The sequence below is a fragment of the Sinocyclocheilus anshuiensis genome, unplaced genomic scaffold (assembly GCF_001515605.1).
Source record: "Sinocyclocheilus anshuiensis isolate Anshui unplaced genomic scaffold, SAMN03320099.WGS_v1.1 scaffold1126, whole genome shotgun sequence".
In the NCBI taxonomy this organism is placed as follows: domain Eukaryota; kingdom Metazoa; phylum Chordata; class Actinopteri; order Cypriniformes; family Cyprinidae; genus Sinocyclocheilus; species Sinocyclocheilus anshuiensis.
In genome coordinates this window covers 220,449-233,368 of record NW_015537997.1, presented here as the reverse complement: position 1 = coordinate 233,368, position 12,920 = coordinate 220,449, and the positions used below count along the sequence as shown (strand labels likewise).

At 34.2% G+C, this 12,920-nt stretch overlaps 1 protein-coding gene across 1 annotated transcript in view; it reads right to left on the bottom strand.

Moving 5' to 3' along the window:
• LOC107676432 (UDP-glucuronic acid decarboxylase 1-like) overlaps positions 1-12,920 on the bottom strand; it is a 91,665-nt gene that overhangs the window by 37,169 nt on the left and 41,576 nt on the right. Inside the window, exons 7-9 of the mRNA XM_016470981.1 lie at positions 7,769-7,873; positions 3,118-3,177; positions 662-783 (exon numbers count right to left, since the gene is read on the bottom strand). Coding sequence (XP_016326467.1) covers positions 662-783; positions 3,118-3,177; positions 7,769-7,873 — 287 coding nt within the window. The remainder of the gene's footprint in view (positions 1-661; positions 784-3,117; positions 3,178-7,768; positions 7,874-12,920) is intronic.

The following is a 12,920-nucleotide window of genomic DNA, read 5'->3' as shown; positions in this document are numbered from 1 at the left end:
TTTTCCTCCATCTCTTTTTTGTGTTTATATATATATATATATATATATATATATATATATATATAAATAAAGTAGATTATTCGAGATAGAAAGAGAGAAGAAAAAAAAAGAATGTATAAATGTACTAATGTATAAACTTAATCTTAACACATTTATAAAGCTGCCCAAAGTATGTTATTTTTCCGTATGTGTGATTTTTCCTGTAAATTTAGAATGAATTTTAGTACGAAAGTTATTGGTTAATCATGATTTGTTCGTGAAAATGTTTGTATGCAGATTTCACGCACAAATTCATGCATGAATGAGACCCACTGTTTCCATCTAAAAATGCTGCTAATGGTTTGGCTCACCATTTCCGTTTCACATTCAGTTTCTAATCAAACAAGCTCCCTTGTTTTTTTCTATACAAATATTTGTCACTCCTCCAAGTATAGAAATGTTAGCCCTTTGATGTATAAACAATAGCAAAAGAGACAACAGAGATTACAATAGAGATTGGACATGGAGACAGAACATGGAGTAGACTGGAATAACAATGTGACGGCACATTTCTGAGCTCTGAGGTTAATACACCTTCAGGGCTGGATAAATAAAAATAAATACAGAAATCCAACTGCTAAACAGTGGCAAGCAGTAATGGATGGGTGAATTTCACTCTTACCTGTTTCATGTAGGCATAACACATTGTCTCAGCAACACGTTTCCCTTCATCATAACAAGCCCGGGGGCCAATAGGGTTCACATGACCCCAGTAGTCCTCATTCTGGGGATGCACCTCTGGGTCTAGTTGAAGACACAAACACACAAATATGATATATGACACACGACCCCCTATGCGTTACATTTAACACAAATATCAACATTTGTAAAACAAGAGGGAGAACTAAAACATAACATAAAACTAAAATATAACATCCAGACACCCATTTTACATACAGTAAAAAAAAAAAAAAAAAAGGAAAAATGACATTTTTATAAATGGTCTCAATGCATTTCTATAGCCACAGAACTATGAATAAATAAATGATAAAAAAAAGACTCTGTCAATAAACCATAAAGGCATAAAAAGGTTCAAAACATTTTACATTCCCTTGATGAATTTGTGCTTTTTATTCAATGCCCTAAAATAAATAAATAAATATAAGCAAACAAACACACATATACATACATACATACATACATACATACATATATATATATATATATATATATATATATATATATATATATAGTGCAACAAATTTTACACTTCTGAATAGACTGCTAGCTGTGTCTTTAGGAAGTTTTATTGTCTTGAAAATTTGTAGCCATCAACTTTCTAATGTAACAATTTATTCTCTATAGTTTTTGTGAGAGCTCTTTTGAGCTCAATTTTAGCAAATGCATGGGCTAAATTTATGCATTCAAGCTAATTCAGTTTAGTTATAGCCTCCAAAGGTTTATTTTTGTTTTAACACAATTTTGTACCATACAAAACAAATTAGTGACTTAAAAAAAAGCAATGCTGAATGGGGATTCAATAATTATGAAAAAAAAATCATATACCTCAAAAATATTACATTATATATTGACATTATCAGGTTTTAATATACCACTAAACTGCAGATGGCAGATGCGAAAAAACCCCAAAAAAACTCTTATTTATAAAAAAACAATGATTTGATTGCTCCTGTATGTCCTGCTTATGATTAACAGGACTAAGCATCTGACATAATGACTTTGCAGTAATCCAGTCTTATTGCGAAGCCACTTGCTGTGAAAGCCTGAAAACAAAAAGTTGATGGCCTTTTGGGTACTTAGAGACACTTGTCTGGGGTTACTAGTTGCTGCTAAACTGGGCAAAATTTTAAAGGCCACCACACCAACAACAATAACCATGAAGTTACTATAAAGTTATTTTTGTTGGAAGTCATCTGCTGCCATAAAGGCTAAAGCTTGTTAAAGTCAGGTGGACTCTGATTGGTTGTCAATGTTTTTATCATTAATCAGCAGGAAAAACGTTCTGAAAATGATTCCAATGATTAAAGATATAGTTCACCCAAAAATGAAAATTACCCCATGATTTACGCAGTTTGAAGGCAATAAGTGGCTTAACAGTTGAATTGATGGAACTGTCATTTTCTAGTTTTCTTTTTCTTGCATGTAATGAATGCCATTTGCCCAGCTGAAAGATATTAAAAAGAAAAAATACAAAAATAATATACCAAAAAAACAAACAAACCAAACCTTGACTACACATATCTTATAACTTTATTTCTCTCGATAGACAGAGATATGTCTTCATTCCCAAATCCCAAATGAGCTGATTATTGAACCATCAAAGCACAGAAGATCAATTACAGTTTCCTTTCAGTGAGTCAAAAAGAAATAATTATACCCATCTCAAAGAGATTAACCAGAAAAGGTGTTGTTGGGTCATTTCAGCAGTGCAATTACTGCTTATTTAAGAGGTGTGCAGGTGACCTGTTCAATTCACTTTCTTTGCAATGAAAATAAAAATTTAAACATAATGGTATGGAAACCCCCTTAGCCTCAAGAGCTGATGTTGTCTCCTTTAGAAGACATCTTTAGACTGCTTGTAGACATTTGTTCCGATTGATTTCACTGACTTGGAGAAAACATTCTTGCATACTCTGTTCGACTCCCCATAGCATATCCTACAGGTTTTGACATGGCCATAATATTTCCTTTTAAGTCACATTATTTGTGTGGCAATTTCAAGATGAACTCAAAGCAGCCTCCACTGCATCGCTCCCACAACCATGCTTCACAATTGGCATCAGGTTCTTTATTATTACATAGAACAATCATAAAGTTCACCTCTACCAAAATCTTTTCAGATAGCAGACTCATGCATTCTCACACTGACTGAACTATTCCTTCCCTGTCCTTTCTAGCCTTTGATTTCAACTCAAAATGTGGTACACACATATAAAGTGCTAAGGCTATTTGACTACAGTTCTCTGATGTCTTAAACCAAATGCACATGGGATGGTGTTATCCGAAAAATGTATGTCACTGTATAAATGCTAGTATGTACATACAATACATATCTAATTATTTAGTGCCCACTTTCCATCATTTTAATCATTAGAATGGAAATATTTTTACAAGTACCTCCATACACTTCTGAAGTTGAGGCAAGGAGTAAACGAGCTCCAACTCGCTTGGCCAATCCTGTGAATACAGAGAGACATGAGCAAATCAGTTGTTAAATTGTATCTAACCAGACAAAGTTTGACTAATCAATCAATATATGACTCCCATTGGGAGTCAGAAATAATTAACCTCTTTCACAGAGTTGTTTGTGTTAAATTCTCAACATTTTCATTAAATGTTTTGACTGGCTGGAAAAAAACAATATTTAGATAGTCACTATTACAACAGGACATGCACAGGATGTACAATATAAATGATTATCTGCACACTAATGCATTGAAATATGATTTAAGCTTATATTTCCCCTGACGCAAACACATATGTGCAGAACATTTTATTACGTCAATGCGCATACAGCAGTTTGGAAATGAAATGTTTGAAAATAACATACCCTATATACTAAACCTAACCAATAGTGTGAAGAAAAACAAACCTGAAATAAAAATGCATTTGCCTAAGAAACCATGTCATCATAAAAGAGATAGTTCTATCCTTGATTTTGACAGGTTATGCCAAGTTCGAAGCCGTTGTACATTACTCTAAATACACACACCTTTGACTCTGCTGAGAGATAAGCAGATATATGAGTGCGAGGAAATATCATATATTGTTTAAAAAAAATAAATAACACAGCGCATGAGAACAGTTCCGGTATCAGTTTAGATACAGTGGGGAAAAAATGTATTTGATCCCCTGCTGATTTTGTAAGTTTGCCCACTTACAAAGAAATGAAGGGTCTGTAATTTTTATGGTAGGTTTATTTTAACGGATAGAGACAGAATACCAACCAAAAAATCCAGAAAAAACACATTATATAAATGTTAGAAATTGATTTGCATTTCAGTGAGTGAAATAAATATTTGATCCCCTACCAACCAGCAAGAATTCTGGCTCCCACAGATTGGTTATGTGCCCATGTGGAACACAGATTAGTCCTGCCACTTTAAGAAGCTACTCCCAATGTCCACACAATCTGTATCTTCCATTCCAACCTCTCCCACCACTATGGGCAAGACCAAAGAGGATGTCAGAGATAAGACTGTAGATCTGCACAAGACTGGAATGGGCTACAAGACCATCAGCAAGAAGCTTGGTGAGAAGGAGACAACTGTTGGTGCGATTATTCGGAAATGGAAGAAATACAAAACAACCATCAATCAGCCTTGGTCTCATTAACTCGACTCGCCGTGTTTGGAGGAACATTATGCTTTGGGGTTGTTTTTCTGATAAGGGTACAGGACGAATTCACCACATTCAGGGGCAAATGGACGGGGCCATGTACTTTAAAATCTTGGACGAGAACCTCCTTCCCTCAGCCTTCCCTTCCAGCATGACATTGACCCGAAACATACCGCCAAGGCAACAAAGGAGTGGCTCAAGAAGAAGCGCATTAAGGTCATGGAGTGGCCTAGCCAGTCTCCAGACCGCAATCCTATAGAAAATCTGTGGAGGAAGCTGAAACTTCGAGTTGCCAAATGACAGCCAAGAAACCTTAAGGATTTAGAGAGGATCTGTAAAGAGGAGTGGATCAAAATTCCCCGAAATGTGTGCAAACCTGGTGACCAACTATAAAAAACATCTTACCTCTGTGCTTGCCAACAAGGGTTTCTGCACCAAGTACTCTTCATTTCTTTGTAAGTGGGCAAACTTACAAAATCAACAGGGGATCAAATAAATATTTTCCCCACTGTATGCGTTCCATACGATGAGGCATGTTACAGGAACACTCTACTGCCATTTACTGTCAGGGACTATTTTTCTAGCAGAGTGTTGTAAAAAGTTACATATTAATACATGTATTTTGCCTTTAATATATGTATTGTTTGGTAACTGTTTTATAAGGGAGTAACAACACCCCTTAGCAGTTCTAAATTCACTATAAATCATATTGCATATCGCTTTATTTTAACTTGCTTCTAAAGGTCTTTGAGTTCATTTATGTGACTTGTGTTTCACGGGACTTGTACTCAAGCGAATCGCAATGCAATCGCAGTGCTGTACTAGATAAGCTACCGAGCAAGTTTACTACATCAGAAAAGCCATACATATGAAGCTATTAAAGGGGTCATATGACATTGCTAAAAATAACATTATTTTGTGTATTTGGTGTAATGCAATGTGTTTATGAGGTTTAAGGTTAAAAAAACGCATTATTTTCCACAATGTACATTATGGAAATGTTACACCCCTTACCATACTGTGATGCCGTCTCCCAGCACGACGAGACAAAATCAGTAAAACCCACTATAAACGAGGCATTTGTTGCATCCAGTGGGGACATAATTACTGATTATAATGACTTATACTGTCATTTTACGCGTTGCGTATCGCGCTACGTAAACATGAAACCACGTCTGCATTTGTGAACGGAGAAACGACAAACAACAAGCGCTACTCTACACTGCTCAAAACTCGCGTTTGAATCGTCAGTGGCTGAACATTTGGGCAGCGTTATGCAAATCTTCCCACATCGTGACGTAGACATGTGGGGGCGTGTTAGAACAAGCCGTTTTAGGTAGGCGTGGTTGACTCTTAACTTTTATAAAGAATATCTCTTTGGATTTGAGACTTTAGTCTTTGCAACTTTACAGATCTTCTTTATGCACCAAGAGCTTGTAACACTCCAAAGAGAAAGGAAAAATTTAAATTGCATCATATGACCCCTTTAATGTGATGCAAACATCAAAACATAAAGGTTTACAAGTGACACACTATGGTAAAAGTGTTTGGAGGTCATAACATTGTACTGTGAAAGAAACTGTGCAAAAAAACAAGTATTTAAAAATTGATAACCCCTGTAACAATTTGTGTAAAAAAAAAAAAAAAAGTTGCAGCTGGAAACTGCAGTGAAATGTATATAAAGGTGCGTTTTTGCAATTTTGCAGAAATGTAGACAGATTTTTATATTTCGAATGAGCCTGGGTTGCATTATCTTAATATGTGTGAACCACTTTATTCACCTGGGTTGTCATGACCGTGTATTTTTAAACTGTGGCTGGTCAGTTTTTTAACATGGCATGTCAAGTTTAAAATAATTTGTTTAAACACTGTCTCAAGAGCCTGCAATCTGTTTCTTTACTACTTGCGCCCGTGCCAATTGTACTTTAACTGACAGCTGAAAGAAAAATAAAAATATTTAATTAAACAAGAATTTTAAGAATGACAGTAGTTGCAATTCTGTGGGACCGATTCCATGTGGACCTGGCAATAACCTGCAAAATTATTAAAAAAACGATTATATGTAATTGCAGGCATGAGACGGAATATAGAATTCATGTCAACTCAGAAATGATAACAGCTCTAATCACCAAAAAAAATAAAAATTATGGTCTTTAACTGCTGTACTTGTAGACAGTGGACATCTGATTGAAGACTGCAAAGAAAGTGCAAGGTGGATAATTGAAAATACGCTAACCTTTCCAACACGGACAGACAGAAGACCAAATTGAACTAAATGGTTTTTATTCCTGCAATTTTCTGACTTTACCCCCACAATTCTATCACCAAAGCCAGAGAATGAGTTATAGATTGTTGCCTGGTAAACAACAGTTAGTTTGTCTGTCAGTTTAAATATTTTTCTAAATTACAGTTAAAGCGTTAAACTCCAGTCTGAATTGAAACCTTCATGACCCACAAGCAGCAAAACAATATTGTTACTACAAATTAACAAAAGATTTTTTTTGCATCACAGATATTCCCTGAGATATCTGAGGGATATTTTAAGATTAGACCTCATCAGTAAATCAGAAGAACATGTGACTATACAAATCTTAAAGCAAAGATCATACATCATTCTGAGCTTATTTTTTTGTGTTTTAAGGGAGCCAAATTTATACTAAGTGACAAAGACATCTGTAGTATCTTTGTATGATCTCTTCCTGGTTTTGTAGCCACAGCTTATGGATGATAATAGAGACCATCTTATGCCAGCAGCCACTGGAATTGCTAATATATGTTACTATGGAGACCTTAGATTCTGACACTTATGGCCAATGACCCTTTTCCATGACACTGAAAATATGACAGTTCTGGACAGGAAAAAATTGACTTTGCAGTGGCCCCTAAAACCCGCTTGTCTTGAACCAGAAACCGCTAATGTCATTCAACCAAAACTTTTATGTTACAAAAAGTGCATAATAAGATGCTAAAAGTAATACATTTAAATCAACTGGTTTAATCCAAGTCTTCTGAAAAGACACAACAACTTTATATGATTTGATTAATGAATGCTCAAATGTGCTTTCTTGATGCACAAGAACCCTTGAGGCTTGTTCTTGTACATCAAGCAAGTACAGTTGCGCTTCTGTTTACCATATTTAATGTGTTCTATGTATGTGCACTGATCAATGCTCATATGTGGATAGAGGCAGTATTCATATAAAGTGATTGAGTCTCTTCAGAAGACTTAGATTAAAAAGCTCTATTTCATATGGATTATGTATCGTATGAATACGGAACTTTCTGAAGTGTCAGTTTTAGTGGAGCAGACTTTCAATGAAGGGATGGAAATCTCTCAGGTTTCATGAAAAATATCTTAATTTTATGTTTCGAAGATTAACAAAAGTCCAAGCACATGATGAGAGAATTTTAATTTTTGGGTGATACTTACCTAGCATGTTGAGAGTTCCAATAGTATTAGTTTTCAGTGTCTTGATAGGGTTATACATGTAGTTGGGTGGCGATGCAGGTGAGGCCAAATGATATATCTGGTCAACTGAGAAAAGAGGGGGACAACAAACAGACATTGAAATTTGAGAGGGGAAACTATTTATTGAGCCATGTTCCATTCAGCATCAATCCTATTGCCAGAGGACAGACTGGACAGATAAAAATCAAAACATACTTTACTATTTATGCCAATATAAACATCATCCAACTGCACAATGATTACAGATACTGAATTAGGCCTGAAGCAAATCCAAAACAAAAGCTTAAATAGATGGTAACCATCTGCCCATTCATATGCCCAACCAAATGAGCAGTCTTGTTAATGCAAATGATTGTTTTGCAGCGTATTATGGCTAAAGACAGTTAATACACGATCTTATTCGTTCCATGAATCTATAATTAGGCACCAAAGTTGCTCAAATGTTGTACTCTTCCAAGAGAAACTCCAGAGCACTCAAAATGCCATGGATATACGAAGGCTTATTGCAACGCAAACTGCATGAAAATACATCATTCTTTTGCGCGCACACACACACACACATAGCAGAAAGGTCATGTTCGACACTATCTGCCATTCTCATCACCATTTTTCAATGCTCTATCTATATCTAGTCTGATGTGCAGAAAGATGAATATTAGTAAAGGAAGGATGGGACTCAAAGACAAACAAAGCATAGGTGAGTCAATCTAATGGATGCAGAGCAAACACAATAAACAGACGAGTTCTCTTTCACTCTGAACAACCTAGATGCAGTGACAGGCAGGGATCAGTTAAAGAGGGCTGAGAAAGGAGATGAGTCAAAAAAGTAGCTGACTGAGGTTGAATAGGAATGAAAAATCAAAGAGTGGCGACATGCTGGTCCTGTGCTTTAGTTGGCATGGAGGAACGGAGCAAGAATCCCTTAAGGTTCACCCCTTTAAACTTTTTCAGGCCAAGGACTCGCTGGTAGATACAGAGATGAAGCAGAGACCCTACATACTGTATGACATTGAGTGTTGCCATTTTTTCTCTGCACTATCATAATATGCTTACAGTACCAAATTAATGCATTTGCATACTTTATTATGCTTTAAAGCACAGCTTGTCCTTTAAAGCTTTAAATCAGAAGCTATTAATATAATCATGAATGATGAGTCATTTTCTTGAAAAATAACATAACATACAGATTTAAACCTCTTTTGTGTTGCTGAATTTATTCTAAGATTGAATTCTAAGAAGCTCATACAAATGTTCAGCTCTTAAGATGTTAAGAAACTATTTGAGAACTTAAGTATTTCTGATTTTTTTTTTTTTTTCCTTAAGAAGAAAATTACAGGCTTTGGAGTAATTAGATTGTATGACGGTTCTTGATGAAAACTTGCTCAATGAAAACCCTCCCAATAAATTCATTAAACCATTTACCTTTGGGGACTTAAGACAAGTTGGAGGTTATCCTAGCTTTATGAGGTTATTTGAAAAGATTTTTTAAAAACATTCTTTATGAGGAAGAACAAAGGACTTTCATCGGTTTAAAACAGCAAATCACAAGAAACTTTTATGGGATCCGCGCTCAAAGCCCAAAGGATTACTTATGGGACATTTAAACATCAGAAGCGTTGTCTCAAAAACTGAACAACTGGAACAGCTACTTATGAATTTCGAACTTTGACTTGCTTTGCTTGTCAGAAACGTGGCTGACAGAATCATCACCAAACACTGCATATCTGGTCCCGGATATAAAGTCTTCAGAAAGGATCGAACATTTGGAAAAGGTGGTGGACTGCTTGTGCATGTGAAGAACTGCATTAAATTTAAGGAAATTGAATTTAATACTTTTGTGGATATATACTATATTTGCTGTAACAATCGTTTTATCTCCATGTATGACATTTACTGTAGTGGTTATATATATATACCTCCTGCATCAAGTAGTATGTTCTATGATCATTTAAGAAATCTTTTGAAAGGGTTTGATAGAAATAAATAGTTAATTTTGGTTGGGGATTTTAATATAAATTGGACTGAGAAATCAAATAGGAAAAGGTTTCAGGAGATAGTAAGTCAGTTTGACCTTAATTCAGTTAATTCAGGGCCCCACTTGAATTACCTCATCATCTGAAACTCAAATGTATTTAATATTTAGCAACAAACCAGAAAGAATAACTAAGTCAATAAATTTATTAACAGGGCTATCAGATCATAATCTTATATTAGTGGTAAGAAAATTAACAAAACATAGGTTAATATATCAACAAGACAAAGACAATATGCTAAATATTATACTGAATAGATTTAAAAATGAATTTGAAGAGAAATAAAAATAAAAAAAATAGATTGGAATGAGATTCTGCCTACAGATAAATTAGAAGCGGATTTTCATCTGTTTAAAACGGCAAATCATGAGAAACTTTTATGGGACTCGCGTTCAAAGCCCAAAGGATTACTTATGGGACATTTAAACATCAGAAGCGTTGTCTCAAAAACTGAACAACTGGAACAGCTACTTATGAATTTCGAACTTTGACTTGCTTTGCTTGTCAGAAACGTGGCTGACAGAATCATCACCAAACACTGCATATCTGGTCCCGGATATAAAGTCTTCAGAAAGGATCGAACATTTGGAAAAGGTGGTGGACTGCTTGTGCATGTGAAGAACTGCATTAAATTTAAGGAAATTGAATTTAATACTTTTGTGGATATATACTATATTTGCTGTAACAATCGTTTTATCTCCATGTATGACATTTACTGTAGTGGTTATATATATATACCTCCTGCATCAAGTAGTATGTTCTATGATCATTTAAGAAATCTTTTGAAAGGGTTTGATAGAAATAAATAGTTAATTTTGGTTGGGGATTTTAATATAAATTGGACTGAGAAATCAAATAGGAAAAGGTTTCAGGAGATAGTAAGTCAGTTTGACCTTAATTCAGTTAATTCAGGGCCCCACTTGAATTACCTCATCATCTGAAACTCAAATGTATTTAATATTTAGCAACAAACCAGAAAGAATAACTAAGTCAATAAATTTATTAACAGGGCTATCAGATCATAATCTTATATTAGTGGTAAGAAAATTTACAAAACATAGGTTAATATATCAACAAGACAAAGACAATATGCTAAATATTATACTGAATAGATTTAAAAATGAATTTGAAGAGAAATAAAAATAAAAAAAATAGATTGGAATGAGATTCTGCCTACAGATAAATTAGAAGCTGCTTCTGAGTTTTTAATGGTCACAATTAATAAGATTAAAGGTGAATTTAGTAAAAATTTTACTTTTTCTAGAAAGAAGCAGAATTTGCCTTGATTAAATGAACAATTATTGAAGTTAATAAAGACAGTGGGAGCATGCTTTGAAAATAGTGCTCACATCAGGTTTAGCTCATGATAGATGGACATTTCAATACTTACGTCATAAAGTTGTAAAGGAATTGAGAAAAGCGAAAGCAAATTTTTTTATAGATCTTATAAATGATGCTAAGGGAAATAGTAGACAAGTTTGGGAGAATATCAATAGAGTACGAAAGAAAAAATAGTAAAAAGAGATAAAGGTATTGAATTACATGTTCAGGGAAATTTAATTCAAGATAAGCATCAAATTGCTAGTGTATTTAATAATTTTTTATTAGGGGTGTAACAGTACACATACATGACGGTTCGGTACGTACCTCGGTTTTGACGTCACGGTTCAGTATGTTTCGGTACAGCAGGGGGAAAAACTTTTTTTTTTTTAATTAAACCGTGGTTTACTGAACAAATTGCTCTCTCTTTAAATAAATTCAATTACAATTAAAATTTTCTTAGGGATAAAAATCTACCTCAGCCTATGCGCTAAACTATAGAGAGCCCTTTCAGTTACTATAAGGTTACAATTAACAACTTAATTTTACTATTTATTTTTAAACATAATAATCAATACTCAACTTTAAAAAATGTATGCAAACATGTAAATTGCACAATGCAGTTTTTAAATTAACTTCTAAATCGTAAAAATTCTATTTGTTGTTGAAATATATTAATTCACAGTGGCTCTCATAACTTGTTTCGTAACATATTTATTTAAACATACATTAAATAAATAAGACATCACTAACAGGTAAAGTAAAATGTAATGATTATAAAGTATAATATTTCACAAAATGCTCTTCTCTAGACTTCATTTATAGTGAACTAATGAGCTGTGGACACTGATGACTTGCCTGAGGTAAATGAAATGCTACATGACGTTTTGATATTCAAGCTGTTTCATTAACGTGCTTCCATGGTTGAAACACTGATTGAGCGATTACATGAGGCGTGAGATGTTCATTCAAGTTTATTTTCCGTTAAAACTAGTAGTAAAGAGGAAGGGATGATCACGCTCCACACTGCCATTTGAACTGAGGTGTTTATATGCGATCTGACGCGCCACATCAAAGAGCGTCAAAACGGCATTTATTGTTTGAATTTCCTGAATAAAATGGACATAATTAGAAAGATGAGACTTTGTTTCTTATCAAAAGTAACAATATATAAAACTGGAAGTTTTAAATGAAGTTCCACTCGTGCAATGGTTAAAACAATGTTTTACACATGCTGAAAGACCCGTACCGAAAATTTTTCGATATGAATAAGTGTACCGTTACACCCCTATTTTTTATAGATTCAGTTCAAGATTAAATACAAGGTTTTAGTGTAAGAAGTAAGGATATTATATCACCAAATCATGATCTTACTGTTTTTAATATTCCTGAAGTATCTGAGTCCTTTATAATAAAAAATTTAAGCCAGCTTAAGAGTTCTAGGGCTAAAGATGTTGTTTTCTTAGTACACCTATTACTTATTTGGTTAATTGTTCAATAAAACAATGATATTTCCCAAATGCCTGGAAGTCAGCAGTAATAACACCTATATTTAAGACAGGTGATCCTGCTAATGTAACTAACTATAGAGCTATCAGTATTCTTCCAGTTATTTCTAAATTAATTGAAAAGGTCATTTGCAATCACTTAGTAGAGTATTTAAATCTTGGTCACTTTCTAATACATCCTATGCAGTTTGGATTTAGGGCACATCGTTCTACATAGACAGCAAACTTTTATTTTGTTGAACAAATTAAATC